This window comes from Vipera ursinii (genome assembly GCF_947247035.1).
Source record: "Vipera ursinii genome assembly, chromosome: 2".
Classification (NCBI taxonomy): Eukaryota; Metazoa; Chordata; class Lepidosauria; order Squamata; family Viperidae; genus Vipera; species Vipera ursinii.
The window spans coordinates 188,309,082-188,336,742 of record NC_139513.1 but is presented as its reverse complement, the minus strand read 5'-3'; the positions used below and the strand labels follow the sequence as shown (position 1 = coordinate 188,336,742).

Here is a 27,661-nt window from a genome sequence, read left to right as displayed (position 1 = left end):
TCCTTGGTCCAGGATTCATATTGACTTCGCTGGACCTTTCCAGGGGTTAACGTTCCTTGTAGTGGTCGACAGCTACTCTAGATGGCTAGAAGTAGTACCGGTCAGTTCAGTAACGGCAGGCAGAACAATACAGGCATTAAGGGGCCTCTTTGCCACTCATGGGTTGCCGGATTTAATAGTGTCTGATAACGGGCCACAATTCACATCTATTGAATTTCAGGATTTCCTCAAGGCCAACTCGATTAAGCATAAGACTTCTGCACCCTTCCACCCCTCCACCAACGGATTGGCTGAAAGGAACGTGAGGACCACGAAGGACGCGCTTAAAAGAATCATTCGAGGTGACTGGCATCAGAGACTAGCTGAGTTCTTGTTGGCTCAACACACAACCCCTTGTTCGGCTACAGGGAAAAGTCCAGCTGAAATGAGGTGGGGAAGAAAAATCTTGACCAAGTTGGACAGACTACACCCCGACCGACTCCAACCAAACATTGAATTAGACATTCCTAACAGAACATTTGAAGTGGGGGACTTGATTTGGGCCAGGAACTACGCCCAAGGGGATAAATGGATTCCTGGGGTGGTAACTGAAATCTTAGGTCCCTTATCATACATCATTGAGGGGGAAGGGAATAGGGTCTGTAAAAGACACATAGACCAGCTGAGGAAAAGATCTAGTGGGTGTGTGCCAGCTGAGGGGGACCAAAGCTCAGTTAGGGCAAACAGTACAGATAACATTAGGCCTGAAAGTGGTGTAGTGGTGGGGCAAGATGACATATTTCCTGATGCCCATCAACAACAATTCAGTCCAATTGATTGGGAAATACCCCTGCGAAGTAGGCCAGTGACAACTGAATCCCAAACACAACCTAATACACGAGGCAGTACATCTGAAGCCAGTAACCCTGAGCCCAGGTCTAGTAGTAACCAGCATAGTAACCAGCAGCCAAGCAGTCAACCAGGAAAAAGGGTCCCTAGCAGCCAAAGTAACAGATACCCTTCTAGAATACATAGGCCACCAAAATACCTAATGGACTTTGTAAAGAAATGACACCAACTGGGGGGTAAGGGGTGTTGTGTATGTAAATAGTTAGCAATAAGCCATAAAAGATATTGCAAACACTGTGCAGCTTTGCAAGGTTTAAAGCGGGAAAATAAGGTGCAATCATTGGACGCCACAACCAAGGAGCGGGAAAACAGACAGTTTGTATTGGTTACAGTTCAAACGCTTTCTCTATAAAAGGGTTGCAACATTTGACATTTGACAGTTGACTTTGTGTATTCAATAAACTCGTTCAGTGTTAACCACTCTGAGTCCTCGTCAATTCGAACCAAACATCAGGTATATGCTATGGAAATTGCTCAGGTTAAAAAGGTAACTTGGATGTCAACAATGTGCGCTGATTATATTCAGGGTAGTACAAGGGTTACTCTTTACCCACAATGCTGGAACTGCTCAATGCCTGAAAGAATAGAGCACTTGTGATGCCGCTTATTGGCTCCGTGACATATTCCAGACACAGTAACACTTCTGCTCTTAGTGAAGGAGTTATTTTTATCTCCTCCCTTCTGTTTTAAATGGCAGTTTGTTTTATAACATATACATAAATATTTGTATGAAATCATCTTCATTTAGATAATATTATATGGCGTCTGAGTGCAGGCACCTATAGGACCCTCAAAGTTTTGTCTGGCCTCACCTTGCTGTCCTTTAGAAACGCTTTTTAAAAACCTGGGTTTTGAAGAATCCAGAGGCCAGGTTGATTCATGATCCCAGGTGGTAGAGGATAGATATCTAGTATTTTAAGTATATAGCTACATGTCTATGGCAGGGGTGTCAAACTCAATTTCATTGTGGGCCGCATCAGCATTGTGGTTGCTGTTGGGGTGGGGGTGGGGTTGGATAGCATGGGCATGGCCTACTGGTGGGCATGGACTACTGGATGGGCATGGCGAGCTCAATGTCACTCGCATCAGGGGCGCCTGTGCAGGCTTGGGCAGGCCTGGGGCAGATCCAAGGGTCTCTGGCGGAGGAGGGTGGGACCGGGGCGAGCACTGAGACATGGTCCACTGGAGGAGCCTCACCATCCCTCTCAGGCTGTGTGGGGGGCCGCCGGACGGTGGCATGGGCTGCCCAGAGCCTTGGACAGCAGAAGTCAAGTGCCCAGCCCTCGAATTCAGGGACCCTGCAGCCCAGCCTAGCCTAGCCCCATTTCCCCAAGGGGGCGTGCAACTGCGCTTACCTCCTCCTTGAGGCTGCTGCTGTGCTTGTTCTCCTTGGCCAAGTTGCTCATGGTGTTGCGGGAGGGCAAAATGTGTGGGTCAGAGGGAGGCCCACTCCCTTTCCATGCAAGGAGACCCTGCTTTGTAACTAAAGCATCCTCAGCAATAGGATGGGAGACCACCAGGAGAGGTCAGGAGGAGAGGACAAGCAGATGGTGAAAGAGCAACAGGGCTGTTCAGGGCCAAGTGCTAAGGCAGGACTTTCCTCAGACCCTTCCCCCCTCCCTCCCACCCTCCCACCCTTCCTTCCTCCATTCCTCCCTCCCTCTGTTCCTCCTTTTTTCCCCTCCCTCCCTTCCTTCCTCCTGCATTCCTCCCTCCCTCCCTCTCTCCCTTCCTTCCTCTGTTCCTTCCTCCCTCCCTCCCTCCCTCCCTTTTTTTCCTCCCTCCCACCCTCTGTTCCTTCCTCCCTCCATTCCTTCCTTCCTCTGTTTCTTCCTCCCTCTGTTCTTCCTTCCCTTTTCCCCTCTCCCTTCCTTCCTCCCTCCATTCCTCTCTCTCTTCCTTCCTCCCTCCGTTCCTCCCTCCCTCCATTCCTTCCTTCCTCCATTCGTTCCTTCACCTTCTCATCTCTTTCCTTCCTCCGTGCTCAGGAAGGGGTGATGGGAGGGGGAGAGATTGCCAGTGCTGCCATATTGCTGCCAGTCTTGCTATCCCACATGGGCGGGCGGGGGATGTCCCAATGAAAGGAAAGCCTTGTGGCTGCGAGGCTGGAGGTGCTGGTGGCAGTGGGGGTGGCTCTGATCTATAACCTGGTTGCATCCATCAAAGCCAGAATGCACTCAGCCTTAGATCCACGGGGCAGCCCCGCCCTGCCCCCTGGGCACGTGCACAAGCAGAGTCTGGCATCCCTGCTGGCTGTCTTGCCCCGCAGGTTGACTTCACCCAGGACACCAGCGCTGGCCACTTCCTATGCGCACACCTGGGGGGCAGGAACTTGCTGGTTCCAGGGCTGGTTCCAGGGCTGCCCCGCCACCTCTGCCCTTCCCCCCAGTTCTGAAGGAGAAGCTTCCTGGATGAGAAGCGAAATGTCTTCAGAGAAAAACAAGAAAGTCCAATTGCCTCATAAAAAGCACCTTTGGGATATTTAAGCATATGTTTTTCTCCAAAGCATTATACTCAACCATGTGGGGTTTTTTTAAAAACAGGTTTTATTTGAATGTCAGATTTTGCTTTTTTGTTGGCAGTTACCAGAGAAGTTACAACTACACGGAAGTCAGCCGTACCCTCTGCCCATCCGAGTCTGTACCTGAGAATAGATCTTCCGAGCAAATCATATTTATAAATGTAGCTTCCATGGCTCCCTATAACGCCCACTATCTGCTGCAAGTTACCAAGATTAAGAACTTCCAGCTTAGGTGAGTGGTCAGTTTCTGGATTTACCATTTCCAAAAATGGAAGACTAAAGTTTTGTTGTTGTTACTGTTGTCAGAATCAGCACTGGCTGAAAAATTAACACAACAAACCCATCCTTAAGCACCCTTTAGGTAAGGATTGTTCTATTCATATTTGATTACCATGTTTAATTAGATTGATTTATTTATTAATCAAATTCATAAGGATGCCTATCTCGTAGAAAGTGACTTTATAAATATATAACAATAATTCTCAATGGATTATTCCTATAAATATGTTTTGGGATATAAATATTAATTATCAGTATTTAAAGTGTTCTTTTGCCTTAAGATTATAAAGAATTTTTATATACCCCAACTGTTTATATATCATTTTGTTTTCGTTCTTAATACTGTTATTTTCAGCATTTGTTCATCTATTTAAATGGAAAAAAAATTTAAAAATTCCCATGGACAACATGGGAGGCCACAGTTAAAAAGCACACACTTTTTACTGATCACAAACAGCTTGAGTTGTTTGGATGCCTGCATGGAGATGTGCAAGCTGTGGGCCTACATCCCACTGATGCTGCAGACCAAAGTGGGGGGCAAAATGCCAAACTGAGGACCCCGCAACATGACAGGAATAACACAAAGAAAAAGAAGAGAAACAGACAGAGCCAAACCATCTGAAAAAACAGTAGCAGTAGATTTTATCACTCTAGGCTGTAAGCTATATTATAAGCAGCAAAGGCTTCTGGCAAAAAAAAGCCATCTATTAAATATGCTGCATATCCCCAGTTTTGTATGTCAAGCCAATGGATATGCAAAGCTGACCAGAAACAGCAAAGAAAGCAACATAGTGCTAACATATGGCATGTAAGCTAAAAATGTTTAGCCTGAGTCTCAGTAGCTTGCTGGCTGCATCACACAACTTTCCCTGTCCATCTGCATCTCTACCCAATGCTATATTTCCTGCCCATTCCTTCATTTTTGGATTCTCCATGGGCTCCAGTGGCGTAGCATGGGTTGTCAGCACCCGGGGCAAGGCAAGTAATTTGCGCCCCCTAACCCGTGGATTTTAGCACTCGAGGCTGCCGCAGGGAGCCCCGCATCCTGGGCGTCCGCCGCACCCCCCACCCACGCCTCCCCCGGGAAAAGGGGGAAGGTCCGGCATCCCCTCCCTCACATGCGGCAGAAGCGCCGGGACCCGAGGCCGTGCCAGGAGGCGGGCGGCGCAGCGGAGGATATACAGAACATTGAAATAGAAGAAAAATATGTGTATCTATAAGACAAAACCTGATTTACATATATTATTCCCCTCCACTTGAATATTCATAAATATATTGGAGCAATATTACTTTCCTTCCCTTACGAAGTAGGCCCAAAATTTATGAAGTTCTACTTCTATTTACAACCAATTTGACCTTAATCTACTTGGTAGATAGAGAGGCAAAGTAGTTAACAGGTGAACCAACAGCAAAGTTAAAATGTCAAAGCACTTTGTTAATAATCTATATTCTATTTTACTTCTATAAAGCCTCAAACAGCTTCTTATTTACAGTAAGTTACACAGTGCCTGCTCATTTCTGTATCTGTCAACTGCCCCACTCTGATAGTCAACAAGAGAAACTCCTGGGTTTATTTTTTCCTCCAAGAGAATACGGTACTGAAAAGCCATGTGGGTACAGAAGTGGGAAATCCAGTTCTAACATTTTGCTTGTAAAAGTCATAAAACAAATTCCTCCTTTCTTCCCTGGATCTCCCACTGTCCTTTCAACATCAATCAGTTGCATTTGAGTTGTTTTGAGAATCATCTCAGAGAAGTGGAGGCAATTAGAGCTCCCAGACCTGTCACTTGACCTAAAATTATTTTATTTCCTCCGAACATGGGAACGGGGGTGCCCAACCTTCCGGGAAACACCAGGATCTCCCAGGCGGGGAGCCGGGCTGCGCCAAGAGGTGGGGCTGCGGGGCAGGAGGGGGTCTTGGGGGAAGGATCTGAAGGGGATCGGAGAGCCGTTCGTGGAAGCCGCAACCCAGGAGGAGGAGAAGCGAAGGCGCAGCGCTTCCCACGGAGCAGAAAAACTCGCGAGGAAAGGCGGAGACTCGGAAGGGGAGGGGGTGCAACTGGGGGAAACCCACCTGGCTCTCCCAGGAATCCCTCCTCCCCTTCCCGCCCCTCCTATTCCCTCCCCCTCTCGCGGCGTCCTTGCCCACCTGGCGCCCCTCCCCCGCCACAGGAATCCCTCCTCCCCTTCCCCCCCTGGGGATTCCCCCCTCCTGATTGCCCTCCCCCTCTCGGAGCCTCCTTGCCCACCTGGCGCCCCTCCCCCGCCAGGGGAACCTCCGCAGCCCTGGCGTAAGAGGCGTCGAGAGACCAGGAAGGGGAGATGGAGGGGCAGGAAGCTGGATTCCCAGCCCCCCTTTCTCCTCTCTAGGCGCAAAAACTCTGCGCTTAACTCCTCCGCTGAAGCGCCGCCGAGCAATGCTAAAGTGCTCCAAGCGGGAACAGCAAAGGACCGTCACCCTTCATGCAAAGCCCCAAGACCAAAAACTAGGATCCAGATTGAAAAGGAAAGTTGCGTGTGCCAATCTGCACCTCTAAATGCAAATTAGGAATTCGTCACTGAGCGCGCCCCCCCAGATGTTGCGCCCGGTGCGGCCGGCCCCCCCTGCACCCCCCACGCTACGCCACTGATGGGCTCACCTTACCTTTTAGCCTCACTTAATTCTCGGCACTGATTTGCATGCATCCAATACTCGGCACCATTCTTAAGAAGAATTTGGAGACAAGCTCAAGATCCAAAAAGATCTTGATAGACTTGAACACTTGGCCCTATTTAATAAAATGAAATTTAATGTAGATAAAAGTAGGTTTTACACTTAGACAAGAAAAACCAATTGTATAGGTACAAGATAAGTGAAACTTGGTTTATGCCAGTAACTGTGAGAGGGATCTTGGAGTCTTAATGGACAGTCACTTAAATATATGTGTGGCAGCAGCAAAAAAAAGCCAATGCAATCCTAGGCTGGATTAATAGAGGGATAGAATCAAGATCACGTGAAGTTCTAGCACTGCTTTACAGAGCTTTAGTAAGACCACACTTGGAATACTGTATCCAGTTCTGGTCATCTCAGTATAAAAATATATTGAGAAGAGCAACAAGAATGATTAGGGGGTTGGAGGCTAAAACATGTGAAGAATGGTTACAGGAATTGGGTATGTCTAGTCCACAGGTCTGCAACCTGCGGCTCCAGAGCTGCATGCGGCTCTCAGCCATCTCCTGCGGCTCTCAGTCCTTTGGCCATGTGCAGTCCAAAAAAAAAAGTGGGACTAAAAAAGTTCAACCAATCAATTCAAATATGCAGTGTAGGTGCATATCACGCCTTGGCTCCACTCTTCAGTCAAACCCTGTTCTGCGCATGCACGCATGTATGCACATGCGCACACATTTTTTGCGGCTCCCAGTTTTTCCTTTTATGAGGGAACCGGTTCTGAGTGGCTCTTTCACTGTTTCAGGTTGCTGATCCCTGGTTAGTCTAATGAAGAGAAGGACTAAAGGTGACATGATAGCAGTGTTCCAATTACTCAGGGGTTGCCATAAAAAAGAGAGAGTTGATCTATTCTCAAAAGCACCAGAAGGCAAGATGATAAACAATGGATGAAAACTAACCAAGGAGACAAGTAACCCAGGACTAAGGAGAAATTGCCTAACAGTGAGAGCAATCAATCAATGGAACAGCTTACCTTGAGAAGTTGTGGGTGCTCCATCACCAGAGGCTCTCAGAAAGGATCTGGATAACCATTTGTCTGAAATGGTATAGGGTCTCCTGCTTGAGCAGGGGGTTGGACTAGAAGACCTCTAAGTTTTCTTCCAATTATGTTATTCTATGTTCGATGTGCTTTGTTTTCAACAACTTAATATTCAGAACAATGGAAGAAGACATTATCAACAGAGGAGAAACTTGTTTTGTATCAGATAAATATGATATAAATCTTTTAAAATTAATGTATTCCTTGTAGCTTTAAAGCAGGCATGTCAAACTGCCGGTCCACAGGCCAGATGTGTCACGCCGAAACCGTGCCCACCCACCCCATTGCCAGCAATGGGGAAAAAGTCCCGATACGTCACACAACATCATGTGACATCGCGAGTTTGACATGCCTGCTTTAAAGGAACACCATCCAGAGTCCCTCTAAGAGTGAGATGAAAGCTCTAAAATATGACAAATCAATCACTCAATAAATAAACACAGATTATTTTTTTTCACTCTATGACTTCCTTTTTACTGTTGTAAATAGGCAGAAGAATTTTCTCAGAATAGTTTGATACTATGCTACTGTTTCGCAAGTTTTTGAAGAATGGGTTTAAGACAAGTGTTGCTACTTAATGCTTTATTTTTAGGTATTTATATTATTTTAATGCAGTTGAGAATTACTAGCTAAAACCCACAAGTGCAAGCAGCATAAATCTGTTTCATGGCTAAAGTCATCTTCCCTGTGAATTTTTGAGCCTAGGAAGATAAAGATGTTACTGCTTCAGCTTTCCTTATTTGCATTGAATTAAATATTTCTTCTATCATCTACTTCTGTTGGTATCAGAATAGCACATGTGCATATCCGATGTTGTTGAATTTTGTCCCAGAGTTTTAATTCCTATTTCTTCTAGTCTAACATTTCTCATGGTATGTTCTGCAAATAAGCTAATAAATAAACAACATACAACCTAGACATGCTACTTTTCCATTTTTGCCTGTTAATTGCTCTGTATTCTCTTCTGTTACTTCCTGTTCATCATACTTCAATAGACATAGAAAGTAGCCCAGTTCACAGTTGTTTTCAAAGACTGTCCATATTTGTTGTGGTCTACACAATCAAAAGCCTTAGTCTCATCGATAAGGCAAAAACAGATGTCCTTTTGGAACTTCACTGCAGTTTCTTTATAAATACACACACAGGAGAGAACCAGATATTGAACTCTACAATATGTACAGGATATTCATCAGTAGAGTTTTTGTTCATTCAAAAATGATCTATATGTTCATTTGTCACATGGGTGAAGGTAATTTGGAAAAATGAAGCCAGCTGTGGATATATAATGAGTTTCTTACCCCACCTCTAACAGTTTCTAACTGCTATCTTATGTGTATGTTTCATATTTTATCTTAATATCTGGACAAATTTCCGCAGCATGGACACTACTTTTGCCTTCACTGCCAGCCCTTCCCAACCACAGGTAAGTGATAATAATTATGTATGATAATGATAAAAACATCTTTTGAAAGTTTAGTTAAAATCCAAGGTATTAGAATATTATTTTTGGCTACTTATTGAAATAGGATACATTTGCCCTATATTATAAATCTTAGGGCAGAATGGAGCCAACAGACAGATTAAGCAGCTATTAATAAAAAAGCCTCAACATTATACAATCAATGCTTATATATAGGGTAAAGCCTCCAGTAAGACACAAATGTTTGTATACATAGCTAGATCTTCACTTCACACTGGAAGGAAATCACTATTGCTGCCAGCTGTACATTTTTTTCATTGGCACTGAAATGAAATTGCATCGTGTGCCAGCTGTACATTCCTATATACAATAATGGGCCACACTTAATGACAGGATGAAGAGAAGCATCCAAGAAAGTAAAAGAACAGCTCTTCTTCACCTAAGTCAATATCTTAGACTGTGTTTTATTGATTTTATAGTTTTACATTTAAATATTTAAAAAGCAATGTGGCTGCTGAGTTAATCAATAATTCAATAACATACAAATATCTTTAGTACAAGTTTCAGACTACTACATTAAATATTTCCTCTCTTTTCCCCTTAGTGTTTACTGTCTCATGTTTAAACTAATACAATTCTTATTATATCAATTAAATAAAAATAACTTTCTTACGTTTATCAATTTTTATTTTATACATATCCTGGTTATTTTATCATTCAATCTTTATGGATTATCAATGTCCTAATTAGTTTTTCCCAATTTTTAGTTTCCCATTAATATTTAAATTTAACATTTAATATTTATAAATTCCAAGTTTTAAATAACCACAGTTCCCTTTATCCCAATTCATCACAAAATCTAATGTTCAGGGTACACATCTTATCTATTTAAATATTTATTTATTATTGGGACTTATATGCTGCCCTATCTCACCATCTTATATCAACCAATAATACAATATAACTTTCTTATTTTCTATTAATTTCCGAATGTCTTAAATTTCTCTTATTTCAACATTAAATACTTCCTCTCTTTTTCTCTTGATGTCTACTTTCTCATATTTAAGCTAGTAATTTTTAGTATAGCAGCTAAGTAAAAACATATTTATTACATTTATCAATAGATTTTTAGCTTATATATATCTTAATTACTTTTACATTTAACCTTTATAAGCTAATCAATATTCAAATTTAAAGTTTAATATTTATACTTCCAAGTTTTAAATGACCAAATTTTTCTTTATCTCAGCTCATAACAAAATCTAATATTCAAAGTACACATCTTGCCTATTTGAGTATGTTCTATTTTAATTCTCACTAATAAGTCAAAACCCCAATTTTCTTCAGCCTTATTGTAGCTTTCTTTCTTTGCCAACTCGCCTTCCATGTCCGTGCTTTTAAGTCATCAAATAGATCTCCCTGTGTTGTTATATATATTGTTTGGAGTAGAAAAGGCTATCTGGTCACCATTTTTTTGGAAGGACTAACAAATCGCCTCTCTATTTTTCCATCTCGACGTAGTTGTCCTGAACTGTTTATCTTCCCTTCAGTCTGTTCTTCTTGATCCTCAGGTTTCTTCTGGTTTATATAGAAAGTCTTTTCCCTTTTCCATGTTGTCAGTCTACCTGTATATAACGGGCAGAGAGGCAAATGTAGACTGATAAAATCTCTCTTCTTGGATTCTTGAGTCCAGACTGGTACCAAATCAGATAAATCTCCTCTGGAGGACATGGAATGCCTATATATAATGGCAACCTTAATACTCCAATCTAGATGAATGCTATACTAGTACCTGGATATCAAGTGCTGGATGACATCTAACTCAACAAGTTCCTCTATTTGGGTGTGGATATTTATGACTGGAAAGAACAAGGTTCATTGGTATGATCTTGTAGTGTCAGTATTAGAAGCTGCATCAGCCTGATAATAAAATGGAATAAAAATTGACATCTCTTTAAGTTCCAGGTTATATTGCCAATCAATCTCCATCTGGGGTTGATCGCTATATTAGTTGATAATAAAAGAGATGCCAGCAATGATTTCCTCAGGGATGAAGAAACCAACCTGGCATATATTATCCACATATAATTTATCCTATTATCCTTGTTTGTAGAATATCAAAAATATTAAAATAACAAAAATTTTAATTTCAAAATAACGCTCTTTAATAAAGCGAATCAGAAATATAAGACATAATGGAAATGTGGTTTCTATTACACTATTTCTTTCTTTAAACGCTATTTGTTTTTGAAAGAAAAGTCCTTTCTGCATGATGTCTTGCATGTATCCAGTGTAGCATTTGACCCACAACATCCCACTGAAACATAAAGGGAAAATCTAGTAGTGAAAATCAGCAACAATATATGTTTTCTAAATTTGCAATCCTGCAATTCCCTAAAAATAAATAAAAATAAAAATAAATAATAACTCAATAAATAGGTAAAACTGTTGTGAATGGGAGATGATTTTGACAGGATCCAGAGTCATTTAGCAGTGTGATTGTGTAGGAGGAGGGCAGTGGTAGTCTTGTAACAAATGGTCAGGGTAACCCAAATAAATGGACATTAGGATCAGGACTAGAGTAATCCAAATGGACGGAGTGGAAATCTGTAAAATATACCAAGAAACTGGCACAAACAGACATCATTTTTTTTAACCAAGATAAACAATACGAAATCTTTCTCAAAAAAAATAAATGAAGCACCTCTGTGCAATGTACATACTATGCAGACTACCACATAATAGAGGGTCTCAATAAAAATGTTTTAACACATCGCCCTAATTTAAACACTACTCTCTCTATACATCTGATGAAGTGAGTAGCCTCTTCTTTTAATAAAATTTAGTTAGTAAGAAAAGCTGCAACCAGATTCTTTTTTATTTTCAGCAATGTCATGTGGCTGAAAGATAAGCTGTATAGATAGTATACTGCATTTCCCCCCACCTTCCATTCAGTCACTTGCAATTCTGCCTGGACTAGTCCCTGCTGTTTTCTTGGCAAAGTTTTTCCCCGGAAGTGGTTTACCATTTTCCCCTTCCTGCGGCTGAGAGAAAGTGAGTGGCCCAGGATCACCCTACAGGTTTTGTGCCTAAGGCAGGATTAGAAGGAAATGGGTAAATTTAGCCTTAAAATAGGAAATGTAAGGGCAGAGATAACAGCACTCTTCATGTAAGTAAAATGTCTCTCAGAGGAAGGCCTTTGATGCATACCATGTAATCCCAGAATGCAAGGCAAAAAAGTGCAATCTACTTGATAGGGCAATCAATTACTCAGGCATAGAAGGGTTTCTCTTTTAGTGGTTCAGCAGAAGTAAAAGTTGGACAGACATCTGTCCATATTTTAATTTGAATTTCTGCATTGAGCATTGAGCATGGAGTTGAACTTGAACTAAATAATAACATCATAGTACACTTTCAAGTAAGAGCATTTTTGGCAAATAACTATTTCACCCCTGAAGATCTCCAGCAGAAAATAACTCTCCCTTATATGTGACATCTTCTTCCATTAGGTGGCAGCTGCTCTAATCAAGAAGTTCTTCCTCTGTCTGACCTCTATACTAACTTCCTTGTAATATTACTCTAATACAGGCATGTCAAACTGCCAGTCCGTGGGCCGGATGCATCACGCTGAAACCACGTCCACCCCATTGCCGGCAATGGGGAAAAAGTCCCGATACATCGTGTGATGTCACGTGATGTCATGAGTTTGACATGACTGCTCTAATAGATTCTGGTCCTGCCCAATATTTGCTCACAATAGCAGTGTGATAACCCTTCAAACATTTGCAAATGGATATCATTTTTCCTTCAGTTATTTCTTTTGAAGGTTAAATATAAATAGATTTTTTTTAACCATTTCTTAGTATATTGATTGATAGTTATCAAACCAGAAAGCTTCTAGAGGCAATGCTTATTGTGTAATTCCTTGACAATAAAAAGCAGAGGAGCAGTGTTTGGCCTGGCAGGGATCAACTATGGGCCTCTTTGTATTCATCCGCCATCTTACTCTTCTGCTCATCCTATGCTTATCCAGCTTCCAGCAATATCCTGCCCAACTGCCTGTTAAAAGGATGCTGCACTGCCATCCCTTCCAGAAAAAGGGGAAACTGAGTGTTTATTTTCCCCTTTGATAAAATAAACTGATTTTTTTCAAGAACCTCCTCATCACAAATAGTCCTCTACATATGAGCACAACTGGGACCAAAATTTCCATTGCTAAACAAGGTGGTTGTTAAATGAGTCATGCCCAGTTCTATGACCTTTTTTTGCCACAGTTGTAAAGCAGATCATTGCAGTTGATCATACGGTCATTAAGTGAGTCCAGCTTCCTCCATTGACTTTGCTTGTGGGAAGCCAGAGGGGAAGGTTGCAAATAGTGATAACTTAAGTATTTGCATGAATGGCCTTATGGGAATAGTAGGCTTGTAACTGTTAGTTATTTCTCCAAATAATATTTTAAAAATAAGAATAGTAAAATCCAATATGAACATAAAAATCAATAAAATGAAAGTGAACCATTCTGGGTCCTTAGGACGCTTTACAAGGCTGACTTGGCCCTTGATATCTTTTAATTGTACAGCAGTTAAAGGGGAAGGTGTAATAATTGTGTCGGGAAAAGCACTGAGCATTATAAAGGTATGGTGGAAAACAGGAAAACATTTCCTTAATTATCCCAAATATGCTTTTTCAAAAGGCAACTGACTTTGTTTTTCCTTGAAGATGTTTCGCTTCTTCAGTTCTGAAGTTCTTTAAATCTTTAAATATGGGTGAGCTCCATTTATCCAAGATAGTCATGCTGATACGACCATGCCTCTGAGTCTGTGTATGACTTGCCCTGTTGTCAGCCATGACCTATATGACTGAGGATCTCCATAGACATTTCCTTAATTAAATAAAAGTTTTATCATCTCTTCCAAGCCACTAGAGATACAATATTTTTATTTTATTTTTAACTTCCCTCTAGATTAAAATTAAGCAATTATATATTCCACAAACTGGAACTCTTCCAACTAGGCACTAACCAGCACAAAGCCTGCTTTACTGTGGTGAAATTGTTGTATTGTGTGGATATGACAGCAGTTCCCTGAGTGGCTAGTAGCTGAAAAACTTACTTCACTTAGCATCCTTCTTACATATATTACACACTTTCATAGGGCCTCTGGTGGCTGATAGTCACTCTGGAATTTGGGCTGCTTTTGGTTGAGGGATTATTTATTGATTGTATTTATGGGATTAATTTTTGGTTGAGGTTTGGGTTTTATATTTAACTATGTGGAGATCTCTACTCACCTTTAAATAAACCCAGGTAGAGCTCTACTTTAAATATTACCACTCAACAAGGCAAGTCAGGCATAAACTCAGAGGTGTGGTGGCGTCAGCATGACTGTCTCAGATAAATGGGGCTTACCCATATTTAAAGATTATCTTTATGGCAGAAAGAATTGTAAAAGTGTTTTCTTCCTTCATAGTACTTTTTGTACCAGTTCCCTCCCGATGTGGATTCTGTCATTGTCAGAGTGATTTCTAAGACAATCTATCCCTGCTCTGTGGTTTCCATCCAAGATATTGTGGTAAGTCCTGCTAGTTTATGATAGGCTACTTGAATATTGGCAGTTTGTCTTTGCTTACTGTACTATTGCTGTTCAATTATAATATTTATTATGAAGTGCAAATCAGATTTGGACCATTTCTACATTCTGAATCATATTGGGCTGATTCGGACAGATCTGAGCTGCCTTCAAAGCTGGTAGATTCCAAGTCTGCATCCTCACTTAGGACAGCGAGAGAAAAACAGTATCCCTGAAAACTGATTAATTTCTTGTGAACCTCTTCAAATATGACAAATATCTGGTTCAGAGAGGCGGCATGCAGAGATAACCCTGAAAGGAATTCAAGGAAGAATTACATTAACATTCACTTAGCCATGAAAGAAAGGAGATGTGAGAAAGAGGCTCAAGATTGTCCCACCTTGGTTCTCTTGGGTATAAAGAGGGGGACAGAGAGAAACCTTAGTCAGGCTTTCAAGATTCTGTTATCATACTTTGCAACAGGGTTTCAGTAGCCTTTATAGTGGCTGTTTCCTGACTCAACCTATCTCAGAGGACTGACAAAGTGGCTGGGAAGGAAGGGAGGACATTGTTTTTGTTAGTGACATTACCAACTTCCAGTAATAATAAGACTTAGCAAGCTGTGATGATAAAAAAGTGTTGTTTTATTTTTGAAGTACCTCACAAAGAAGAGGCAGGTGCTAATTAGGAGGAAAAGCTGTTTCTGCTTCACTGAGAGAGAAAGCTGTACAAACATGGGGTGGAGATACAGACTCTGCATGTCCCAAATTTGTATTGTCCTCTTTTTCCATAAGGCAGAAATGATAGTAGACTTTCCAAACTTATTACAGTCATCCCTTCTGTATAGAAAATATTTTTTTTCATTCCTCTCTTGCTAATTTCCTTCCCATTAGTTCCTCCATGTTTATTCCTTTTTCCCCCTTTCCCAGGTCAGATACCCCTTACCCTCAGCCCATCTCACTTTTTCTTTTTCCTGTTTCTGCTGCTTGGAGGGAGGGCAATGTTTTTGATTTACATGCATATTTGTGTGAGTATGCACGTACATTAATGTTATGCAGAGAGTTCCTTGTGTTGGTTAATTCAGATAAAATTAATTTTTTTGTCTTGGCTCAATCTTTTTCTAGAGTGTGGCTTTTATTCCCTCATTATGTGTTTGTGTGTATGTTCACTTACATGTGTAGAACATCTATTTTATTTATTTGTTTGTTTACTGTTACTTGTTTATAGGGATGGGTGGCATTTCTGCAGGTGGTTTTCCCTGGATTTGGCAACCTTAAGCTGATAAAGTGGGAAAGCTGCTCATTGCGCAGGGGTTTTGTCTGTGTTTGTCATTTGTTTCTACTATTCATTTTGGGAGAAGGGTTCTTTGAAATTCAGGGTCATCTTCATTTTAATAAAGGTGGTATACAATAGTATCATGTGTTCTTTAATAATTCTTTCTTCGAGGCAGAAACATAAAAAAGGTATACAAATTAAGCAAGCTCAAAGTGGCTCAAACTGGGAGCCACCGAATTGTTCTGTGATGTAATGAAACATGGGAATAAAGCTAAAGGTCTGGAACAGCTGGAATGGCCCTGTTCTGAACTGTGATCGAGAGAAGGAAAGAATCGGGAAGGTCTGCCAGGAATCTGTTAAAATAATCAGATATACAGAAGCAGAGGTAGCTCTCTAATCAGCTTCTTCATCTGTTGCAGTGTCCAGTTTATGATTTGGATTATAATGTGGAATTTAATGGAGTTTATCAATCCATGACAAAGCAGGCAGCCCTCACTGTGCAGGTGAGTGGATGGTGGTGTCTACTGTAGTCAGTCTGCTTTTGATGTACGGGAAAGTTGAGGGGGCAACTAAGCTGATCAGGATTTTCTGCAATCAATCATATGGATGGATAGAGACATTTTGGAAGGTAGAAACTCAGCTGGGAAAATCTGTCCATTTTTAGAGAGAAGAGCTTTGGGGAAGCTGGCAAACATAGGAGAGGGCAGGCAATACTGAGCCAGGAGAAGTTGACTGCAGGCAGATGAGAAGTCTGGGACAAATCCAAGAAAGGGAGAGAGAAGGAATCCATTTTAAGAAAAAACATATAAGAATGCTGTACGTTTTCTTGAGTTTGAATGCATCTACACTATGTGCACACAAAAACATACCTGCAAGCAGTTGAGAAGTGTCAAGCAGTTAATTTTCATTAGGAGTACTAGTGAGAGCATGGTCACTAAACCAGAGATAGCCGGTGATCTTGCATCAAGAGGCATATTTGGAGTTTTGAAAAAATGTTGATCGCTACAGAATCATGGCCCTCTTCACCCCTTTGGCAGCTCCAGAGGTCACCAAGTGTTCCAACTTTTGAAAGCCCAAATGGCCCTTTTCAGGGTCATGATGTCCTTCCTTAGAAAAGAATTAGGGTTGAAATAGATAACTTAAAGCTCTTGGAAGCTCAAGACCCTCTTTTCTGCAATAAGACCTTAACTCCAATTTTATTTTAAATGTTTAGTTATACAACATTTTATTATGGTCTTCAACTAGCATGAGGTAAAAACATAGAGATTATGAAATTAACAGCTTTGTCCTGAAAACAGCCTGTGGAGATAGTAAGTTAAAAGATAGAAGTTAGTATTAAAAGGTAAAGTTAAAAGATGGCAAAATAAAAGCTGCAAATGCTTATAAAATTAAGAAGTACAAAAAACCTCTAGGGTTAACTAGAATTAAAATTTAGTTAAATTAAGTGTGGAATACAATAAAATATACTATAATTGCAAAAACATATTAAAATTCAGTTGTGGTAAAAAACTATAGAACTGAATAACTAAGAAATAGCAAGATAATAATTATGACTGATTAGCTTAGCTGGCACACACTACCTGGCAAATTTTACAGACTATGCAATGCAAAACATGGCAGCATTATGTTAAGAGGGAATTACATTCAAAGAGCATATACAATAAGCCAGTATGGCCTGGGAGAATGCAGATGGCTGTGTAAAATGGGCAGGAAAGGAAGACATAGAATCATAGAGCTGGAAGGGACCTTGAAGGCAGAAGACTTTATTCCATCACATGGTTGGTGGCATCTTGAAAGTTACAGATTTTCTTGGAAGAGGATCTTTCTTTTATCTTCCATCTAGCACAGTAAAAAAAGGGCATTGTAGAGAGCTAGACCCAAAGATGCTTTTTCACGAGTCAACTAGACTTTCTTTTTTCTCTTTGAAGACGTTTTTGCTTTTTATCCAAGAAGCTTCTTCAGCTGTGACTGGATTGTGGGGAATGGAAGGATTTATACTCCCTGAAGACAGCTGCATTCTTTTAGAGAGTTGTTGATGCCACCTGGAGGCTTATCTGCGTCATCAGGTTGACCTGAGTAATGCAAATAAGTGTGGAGCCTTCTTGGAACTGCTGAAAGGACTGTCTTGTAGATAGAAGATAGATGGTGTCACATCCTTCCCCTTCTGTTGAGAGAGTGCTGTTCAGTTTTGACATAAATGGCCTCTTTGACTCCTCTTTCAGAGCCAGACCTTTCTATGGCTGAGTAAGATATGCAGCTGCTGTTACTATATATATTAGGAATCCTAACTGAAATAATGTTATTGATTTGCTTATGTTCCTAGAACAATCATAAATTCAAAATACAACAAATATTGTAATTTTTTTTGAAAATGCATTAAATTATATTAAAAAAAACCTGAAACAATAATGTGAAAGAGCACCAGCCATGACTATTGATAAGAATTTTGCAGTCTTCTTAGGCTTCTTTCCATTTTGCATATATTACAGGCAATTTAAAGAATGTACTATCCAAGAAAGAGAAATTTGTTAGAATTAAGGTCACTTGATTTCATATGGATCTAGTCAACTCTGCAAAGAATATTTGTGACACATGATTCTTGTGCCAGAATACATGGGCATAATAAATAATGGACACAGGATGATCTTGCATTTTTGTATAAGTCACAATATCTCATCTGTGGACCTGCTTTTGCAATGTGCATAATAATATATATTGATGTTGGATTATCTGTATATATTGGCAGGATTTTATTTTTCTCTAAAAAATACAGGAATACAGCTTAGAAATAGACTCCTTTTTACATCTTCTGTTGTTTTAGATTAACCCCTGGCCAATCATAGCTACTGTATGCGAAACCTTTGGAATTCTGAATAATTTCTATCTAAACATTTCCTCTTTCACAAGAAAAGACTTTTAAAAAAATAAATCAGGATTTTCTTTCTCTGGGCATTGTGTGTGTCAGTCACTGCTATTTATTCACTTATTGCCAAGATCTCTAAAAGAACCCCCTGACTTCACAACAGTGAAAGAGCAGAATAATTGCTTTTATTTTGATGGATTTTAGAAGAATTAAAATTTGCTCTATTTCAAGAAGATAAGTGGGCCTGTTAGGGCTTATTTAGGAGATCAACTGCCTCCCCCTTCACTTCTCCCTTACTGTCCAATTATCTTTCCTAACTATAGTTGTCTACCAGCATTAAAAGTTATTGTGTTTTTTATTGCACAGAAAAAGGACTTCCCAAGCAAACAGTTTTTTGTTGTATTTGTCATAAAGCCAGAGGACTATGCTTGTGGAGGTTCAAGGCCACCCTCCATTCAAGGTAGGTGATTTATGATCAAGAAGACCAAGATGAATACTATCTCTCAATGTTTCTGTTTTCGACATTGTTATTATTCTAGACTGTCATGGCAATCACAGTGAGACATGTACTATAATTGTTACATAAAATGTAATTTCCTTGAAAGAAGTCAAACTAGGTCCTGGGAAATGTAACCAAGAGTTTCCAGATGGGCACACTTCTATGAAGACACTTTGAGGACACACCGGCTGAAGTATGAAGTAGTGAGGCTACCCAAGCGGTCACTTTAAATGCAGTGTCTTCTGCTCTGACTACCTTTCATGCTGATCTGGACTTGTAAGATAGTGTGAGTCAAGATGCCTCCACGATACAAGGAGTTGCGGCTCAGATATTTATCTTTCTGATTCAGGAACAGAGTGTGCCCTATACAAATCACTATGGCAATAATAGCGAATCTTTGGGCCTACTAAGGCTGCTTCCTCTTATTTAGGATAGAGGAATGGCAGTTTAGTTGGGAACTCTTTCTTGAGGTACTTAGACCTCAATAGCAGCATCTAAAGCAGGGGTCTTCAAACTTGGCCCTGGCTGAGGAATTCTGGGAGTTGAAGTCCACAAGTCATAAAAGGGCCAACTTTGAAAACCCCTACTCTAAAGGCTTTCTTTCCAGAATTTAATTAGGTTTCTACTGGGTTTTAAATTGTCATGGTATCATTGTATCTACTAGTTTAATTCTTTTTAAATTTTCATTCTATGTTTGTTCTTTTTTAATTTTATTGTTGTGAGCCGTCCTGAGTCCTTAGGGAGAAGGGCGGCATATAAATTTAAGTAAATAAATAAATAAATAAATTGGAAGCTTAATGCACCACTTCTGCTGAAAAGATGGCCAACTGATGACACATACAGGGAGGGATCCCTGAAGGGTTTTTCCCTGGAATGTAGTTTTTTCAACTATCTACAGAAGGAACTGGGATTCCTTTAGTTTTTTTTTAAAACCAAGTTTTATTGATTTTTTAATATTTACATATACATGTATTTGTGAAGCAATATGGTGGTTGGGTAGTCAAAATAACAAATAACAAGTTGTAAATAGTTCAGGTTACATCAACAAGGATTCCCTCTCTGATTCCCTTAGTTATCACATAGTCAAAATAGTCAAGTTAATACACTTCTAGTTGTAACCTAGTCAATTAACAAAATTTTCAATATATTTTCACTAATACATATCAATATTCTGTTTAAAATTTTATCTAATTGCAATAGAATATTCTAGAATAGCCTATAGTATACAAAAGAAAGTTTAATTTTCAGGTAACCCACAATTCCCTATTTCAATAAAGAATAATTCTCTTGTCTACAAAACTTACATTGTTCGTTACAAAACATTCTTACGTTTTACCATTAAAGTCTAGTTTTCATCTTAACAAATCACCAATTATTAGAAGTATATTTTTTATCTTAAGCGTTCAACAATTATTAAAATAATATCTTTTATATATAAAATTCTAAATTCTATAATATAGTTCAAAAGTAACAACTAATATATTCTATAAGTCATCTTAACCGTACATCAATTGTTAAAATACTATCTTTTGATATATCATTCCAAATTCTATAATATAGTTCAGAATTATATTCTTACTTTTGTTTTCCCTTACAGATCTAAAAGCTAAATGTAGAATCAGTTATATTTTTAGAGATTCCCCTTAATCCATTGAAAGGTATTTTTATACTTTAGGAATCCCAAAAAAGAAACAAGTTCAGTTTTTTAAATCTAACTCTTGCCTTCCTTTTGTGCCAATCAGGCTTCCCTCTTGGCATCTTTAAATTCTCAAATGTATCTTCCTTTCTTCCTATACCCCTTATTTGAATCTAGGGAGTGTATCCAAATGTCAATTTTGCAAGGAAAATGTCCCCTTTGTAGCCATTGTAGTTTTGCTTTGATAGTTCAGTTTTTGATGATTGATGTAATATAGTTGTCATTAGATCAGTCAAGTCTTTTTGTTCTTCCAATTCTGTCTGGGTTAGGTAAAAAGTAGTAGCTGGTGTTATGGTTGTCATTTGAATAGTTGAATTCTCAATATAGTGTACTTGAAGGCCTTTAGTATCTTCACTCTTAGTATTGCTTTCTTCAGGTGCTGTTGCTTTTTGAGTTGTAAGTTTTGTAGTTGCCATTAAAGTTTGGACTTAAGGTTTTCTGTAGGTTGCTTTTGTTGTTCTTTGAAATCTCTTACTTTAGTGTTAGTTTCCACTTCTTCTATTTGGTTTTGGGTTATCTTTTCCTCATTTAAAGTCAGAATTTGATTTGGTGGCTTTGAGTTGTCAGATTTTTCTTGCAGTTTGGCTTTAGTTTGCTCTGTCATTGCCAAAATCGTGTCCAGTATCAGTTTATAGTCAAGTGGTGGGATATATTCATCCATTTCGGGGGTTTTTGCAGCTAAATCTTCCATGGAGGCTATTTTAATAAGAATCAAGGATTATCCACCTCCAAAAGAGTTGTTTCCAGTGCCAGGTGTTCCCACACTTATCTTTAAGAATAATGTCAAGGACAGCTCTGTTATTCAGTCAGCTGTCACAACAGGAGAAATTTACTTGCTGTACCAGGTTTCGCCACAAGATGTCATCAGTAACATAAAATGCAATGTAAAAACTTTCTTTTTTTTCCAAATTAATATAGAACTTTTGTAGCATTAGTCCAATTTTTTTCCTTAATTCACAGCTTAGAGAGAAAATAGGATAGTGGATCCCCATCCAAAAATAGGAGCTTTTTAGTAAATACAGATAAAATTGCTTAGATTCTTTGCTGAATTAATTAAATTTCTTTTAAAGCTTTAAGGCTTTAAGATTTGTTCCCAGAGTAGATATTTGCTGTTTTTTCAAAAAATGGGGAAAGAAATTTTCAGGAAAGTCCCACAGGAAGATGGTTAAGGGAATAGGAAAGGTAAAGGCTCACCCAGGTCCTCCAGATTGCTTCTTAGTGCTGGGTAGTGCTTTTGGCTTTCGGCAGGGAACGGCTTAGTGATCAGCCATCTTTATGGATGGTCTATTCTTCTTTGGGCCAAAAGAGACTGTCCCGGATTCAAGCAGAGGGCTGCTGCCCTTCTGCGATCGCAGGGAAGTCCTCCTCTCGGTAATTGCCCCTCCAGGGTGATTTTTGACCCTTTTCAGGGTCCTCCAAAAAAGAAAGAAATGGACGGCAGGAAGCGGACTGTTCCTATGCATCCGGAAGCATCACGTGCACAAACCGAAAGCATCGCACGCGTGAACCGGATGGCTTTACGGATGCAACGTATGATGTAAATATCCATGACAGAGGGAAGAGCAACCCCGATGATCTTCTCTGCCATCCTCAGTATTTGCTGTAAGGTTTTGCGATCCGAAACGGTGCAGTTTCCAAACCAGACAGTAATGCAGCTGCTCAGGATGCTCTCAATAGTCCCTCTGTAGAAGATTGTGAGGATGTGTGGTGGAAGCTGTGACTTCCTCAGTTTCCTCAGAAAGTAAAGACGCTGGTGGGCCTTCCTTGTTATGGAACAGGTGTTGAGGGACCAAGTGAGATTCTCCGCCAAGTGAACACCAAGAAATTTGGTGCTCCTTATGAACTCCACGAAGGAGCCATTGATGTTCACTGGAGAGCAGTCATATTTTGTCCTCCTGAAGTCAACAACCATCTCTTTTATCTACATTCAGAGACAGGTTGTTGGCCTTGCACCAGTCTATTAGCTTCTCCACCTCCTCTCTATATGCTGACTCATCGTTCTTGCTGATGAGACCCACCACGGTCGTGTCATCAGCGAACTTAATGATGTGGTTCGAACTGTGCATTGCTACACAGTCGTGTGTCAGTAAGGTGAACAACAGGGGACTAAGCACACAGCCCTGAGGGGCCCCAGTGTTCACTATGATGGTGTTAGAAATGTTATTCGCAATCCAGACTGATTGAGGTCTTCCAGTCAAAAAGTCCAGGATCCAGTTACAGAGGGAGCTTCCCCATCAGGTGTTGGGGAATAATAGTATTGAATGCTGAACTAAAGTCTATGAACAGCATACGTACATATGAGTCCTTGTTTTCTAGATGAGTGAGAGCTAGATGGAGTGTAGTAGAGATGGCGTCATCGGTGGAACGATTTGAGCGGTATGCAAACTGCAGTGGATCCAATGTTACGGGCAGCAGGGTTTTTATGTGCCTCATGACAAGCCTCTTGAAGCACTTCATGATGATGGGAGTAAGTGCAATGGGACGGTAGTCATTGAGGCAAGACACAGATGGTTTCTTCGGCATGGGAACGATGATCGTTGTCTTGAAGCACTTTGGGACAACAGTGGTGCTCAGAGAAATGTTAAAGATGTCGGTGAAAACATCTGCCAGTTGGTCTGCACATCCTCTGAGCACTCTGCCAGAAATATTGTCTGGTCCCGCAGCTTTCCATGGGTTGACTCTACTTAGGGTGAAACTGGAAGTCCGGAATGTTGTTATCTTCTATTGTGCTAAAAAGAGTCGGAAGTCAACGCCTTTTTCTTTCTTCCCTTGTACCGCATATTTTATTTCCCCCTTTCTTTTTTCTTCCTTTAATTTCCTATTTTTTATTTTTCTTTGTATTTTATACATTGATAAAACAATAAAAGTTATACAGAATAGGAAGCTCAATGCCAGAAGCAAATGTATGTTCTCCCTCTCCTTCTCCCTCCCTCTCCCTGCTCCCCTCTCTGCATTCAAGAATTCTCAACTATTTTGATTTCTCTCTTTCTGGAAGCCATGGTCTAGTACAGTTCTCATGATTTGCAAACTTTTTGCATGATCGAATCACATGTATGTACATGCATGTATGTATTATGTTACTCTTTTTCAGGAAAGGCTAACTACACATGGAACCTCAAACGAATGAAGCATTTTGAAGTGACAGTGTTGCCTTCAGTTAAAGGTCTTGAAACATAATTCTGTATTTTCTTTTGTTAACCTTAACAAAAATCAATGAACCCCTACTATCACTATACATATGGTTTTATTAAAATAGTACAAAATAATGCATAACATACTCAGGTGATATTATGAGTTTGCACACTTGCAAGTGCTAAGTGATCATTTGATTCTCTCATCCTTCAGTTTGCTGTAATTCCATTTGGCGCAGATTTTCACTCCCAGTACAAATACTGGATTTTGAAGACATGTTTTTCCTAAGAACCACAGAATAGAAGAGATGTCAAAGTCTTGATTGCAAATTAATTTACAAATCTGTCTTCCAAGTGGAGAATAATATTGAGGATTGCGCATAGTAAAAGGAAGAAGTGAGCATTTACCATTATTTCAAATGTTGGTCTACTGAGGAGAAAAAAGAATAAAAATACATGAAATTGGAGGAGTGAACAACATGGTAGCAGAGGAATGGGCTATAATTTCTTCATTTACTAATGGTACATCCTTGTGTTTTTTTCCTAGGCACTGTTTATATACATGCCATCCTTTTCAGTTTTCTGACTTTCTTCTCCTTCTATCTGGGTGCACTAGTGGTTGGATTTGTGCAGTACATCAGGTACAAAGAACATTAAGCACTGTTTAATAAACATGTGTCCATTTATTAAAATGTTTAGGCCTGCATGATGGCATAACATAGGGTCCAGGCAAAACACCTGCTTTGGACTATGAGAAGTTGCAATAGATTAATTAAAAAAACTCTTGTACTATATATAGATGAAAGGTTGTGATGACATTAGTAGAATAACAATATCAATAAATGTGACTGCTTTTATAATATAGCATAGAGACAAAATGGTTTTCTGATGGTCCTTCTTCCATATTTACAAGCATTCAAATTGCTTAATCTGTCACAGAAATAATAAACAAACTGTATATTTACCATATTGTTGAAAAATCTCTAAAAAATGATAAAGAATTTGATAATCATTTAAAAGACACAAAATATTCTGCATATAATAGATTACATTCATAAAATATCATATATTGTTCCATTAGAATGACTCACATTTTTTTTATTGAACGTATCGGCGGTTCCAAGAGCAAAGTAAATATAGATGAACATAAGTGGCACCCTTGACATGTACCCTTTTCCATTTCATAACAAGAGATAATCCTATTCATAATCACCCAAGCAAAGATAATTAAAATTAATATCTAACTAAAAATCATGTAACCAAAAATATCACTTCTATATGTTACTAAAGGCTTTTTACAATTACCTTTTTGTAAGGATAATAAATATTAACAATCAAAAGGCATCAGATGCTTGAAATCGTTTTATAAATCCAAATTGTGCAGGATATATTATTGAATAATAACCTTTGTACCAAAGTAGCTGTTGGTTTCTTAGCAACAGTATTTTACAATGAAAGTGGTCAATAGCTCTACCCAATTCAATGTGATCTTGCCAATTTTTAAAATAACTATTATATAAGCTTTATAGATTTTTATGATAAATACTTGCCTCTTACTATTTAGAGATATTGATGATATCTACATGGTTATATTTGTGTTTGATTTCAGATTTCATAGGAAAACATCTATTGGAGGACTTAATGATGGTAATTATGCTAATATATTGTGTTGCTGTTATAGAATTGGAAGACATGTCATGATTTATTAAGTCCTGTCTTCCAACTGGACTAAACATCAAAAAAATTTTGTGGGGGAAATTGTTGGGCTCTGTATAATCGTTGCTGTGGATTGATGCCCTGAAGGAGCCAACTTCCTAGAGAAAGTGCAAATAAGGGATAAGTGACTATATGATATGAATGTTTATCTTTAAATTCAGTTATTTCCTAATTTTCATACACTTTCTGCAATAGAATCTGGAATACTCATCAATTTGATTCTTTTTCCATCTTCTCTCTCCCTCTCCCCCTCCCTCCCTCTCTCTCTCTCTCTCTCTCATCATTAAGTGATGCGGTTGTAAAGTGCAAAGTCACTGACTACATCACTTAGTGATGGCAAGCCTGACCATCCCTGATCAGTTTTTAACCAAATCCCACCCAGTCATTAAGTGAGGACCCATCCAATTCCAAGCTATTCCCATCCTCCTTCCAGAGATTCCATCTGATTTATCAAAATCTTATGTTGAACTTCTTAATTTTCTTTGGTTGTATGCCAGTCAGGAGAAGTCCCATCTGATGTTTATTCATCAGATACAATATATATCCTGGATATCATTAAAATTTGCTGTTTTTTCCAGAAAAACAAATCAGCAGAATTTTAACATATAGGTCTGCTCAAAACTCTACATGGTGCAAAAATGTAGTGTACCGAGGGTGGTTACAATATCACTACACTTGAAATCTCTTCAATTTCATTCTATTTAGGCTTAGATTCTGCTGATTTTCATCTTAGGTCATTTCTAGTATAATGTAGCCAACTTACATGAATTATTCAAGGCGCCTTTTTCCATTTCCTTGCCCAATCCAACATGCTCGTCCAGAGGGCTGAGGAAGGTGTTTGTTGATACTTTTTCACCAAAGAACAAGCAGCCTCAGCTATCAAGGGATTTTTGTAATTTCAATGGCCCTGACTCTTTCTTCATTTTTCTTTTTGTACTGAGATGTATAGTTGTCCTTGGTATAGATGATAAAACTATGAAATTATATGAGCAAGAAAGTCATAATGTCTGTTTGAAATCTAGCCAATCCACAGGTGGCCTGGTGGGTGGCTGTCTGGCATGGTAGGCATGCATCTCAAGGTCTTCTCCAGCTTTCGTTTCTTTGTAACTGTCTCCTAGATAAGGAGACATATTCCATACTCAAAGAAGGAGGCCAGACAAAGGAAAAAGAAAATGAAAGTTAACACTATGAATGTACCCCCCCCAACAATAATGGCAGGCTCCAAAAAGACGGAAAAAAGGAGAGAGAAGATGAGCAGTTTTGGGGTCTGACAGAATTATGCATTCTGATTTCCCCAAAGTGGGAATTTTGTTCTCTGCTGTCTGGGTTAGGCCAAGAGACTGGAAAGGTGGAAATTAAGAGGTCTCCGCAGCCTGAAGGATCCATCCCTAAATCCTCCACTTTTTTTGTATTTGCTACTCATAAAGATGGGTTGTCATCATCTGATAGCAACAGAGGATAGGGCATACTGCTTGGTAATGCCTAAAGCCAAATGGAAGGAGACATCTCTTCTCAATTCTAAATAGTTGGTTATCGTGTCTGCTGGGCCATTTGGACAGTCAGAAGTTAAAAAAAAATATTCCTTGTTGGTTTACTTTGTAGGTCCTGGGACTTTGACTTCTTCTCATCCTATCACTGCCAGCACCCCTGAAGGAAGCAGCTATGGAGCTATAGGTATAGTAATTCTTCAGTTTCAGAGATGTTGTTTGGTATGTCTGTATCCTGTATTTAGCTAATAAAAATAGTGCATTTTTGTTTATGAGCTGCTGCTTGAAGTTGAGGGTGAGCTTGACATTTTCAGTTTTGTTTCTCATCTTTTCTGCTGTATTTTTGTTTTAGTCCATTTCTGTATCCATTTCTGTCCAGATTTTTATGTTCTTTTTCTCACATACACATATTTTTTTTACACTTTTTGTCTAATATGGAGGCAGTCAGCGTTTCACAGCTGGAAAGAATTGTTAGTCATGTAAAGAATCATGTAAAATGGGAAGGGCTGTGGTGCATGCTGTATATAACAAAGACAAGATTTTCAGCAGCAGTAGCTCTGATGATATTACCTA

At 39.4% G+C, this 27,661-nt stretch overlaps 1 protein-coding gene across 4 annotated transcripts in view; it reads left to right on the top strand.

The window, feature by feature from the left end:
* Nucleotides 1-27,661, top strand: part of SIDT1 (SID1 transmembrane family member 1) — a 79,089-nt gene that overhangs the window by 14,658 nt on the left and 36,770 nt on the right. For 2 of the 4 annotated variants that reach the window (XM_083351870.1, XM_083351872.1), the window contains exons 3-11: nt 3,471-3,641; nt 8,812-8,857; nt 14,323-14,424; nt 16,116-16,199; nt 18,926-19,019; nt 23,846-23,917; nt 24,433-24,526; nt 25,495-25,532; nt 27,204-27,275. In XM_083351870.1, the coding sequence (XP_083207996.1) occupies nt 3,471-3,641; nt 8,812-8,857; nt 14,323-14,424; nt 16,116-16,199; nt 18,926-19,019; nt 23,846-23,917; nt 24,433-24,526; nt 25,495-25,532; nt 27,204-27,275 (773 nt within the window). The remainder of the gene's footprint in view (nt 1-3,470; nt 3,642-8,811; nt 8,858-14,322; nt 14,425-16,115; nt 16,200-18,925; nt 19,020-23,845; nt 23,918-24,432; nt 24,527-25,494; nt 25,533-27,203; nt 27,276-27,661) is intronic. The other 2 variants (XM_083351871.1, XM_083351873.1) reach the window with 1 other exon arrangement.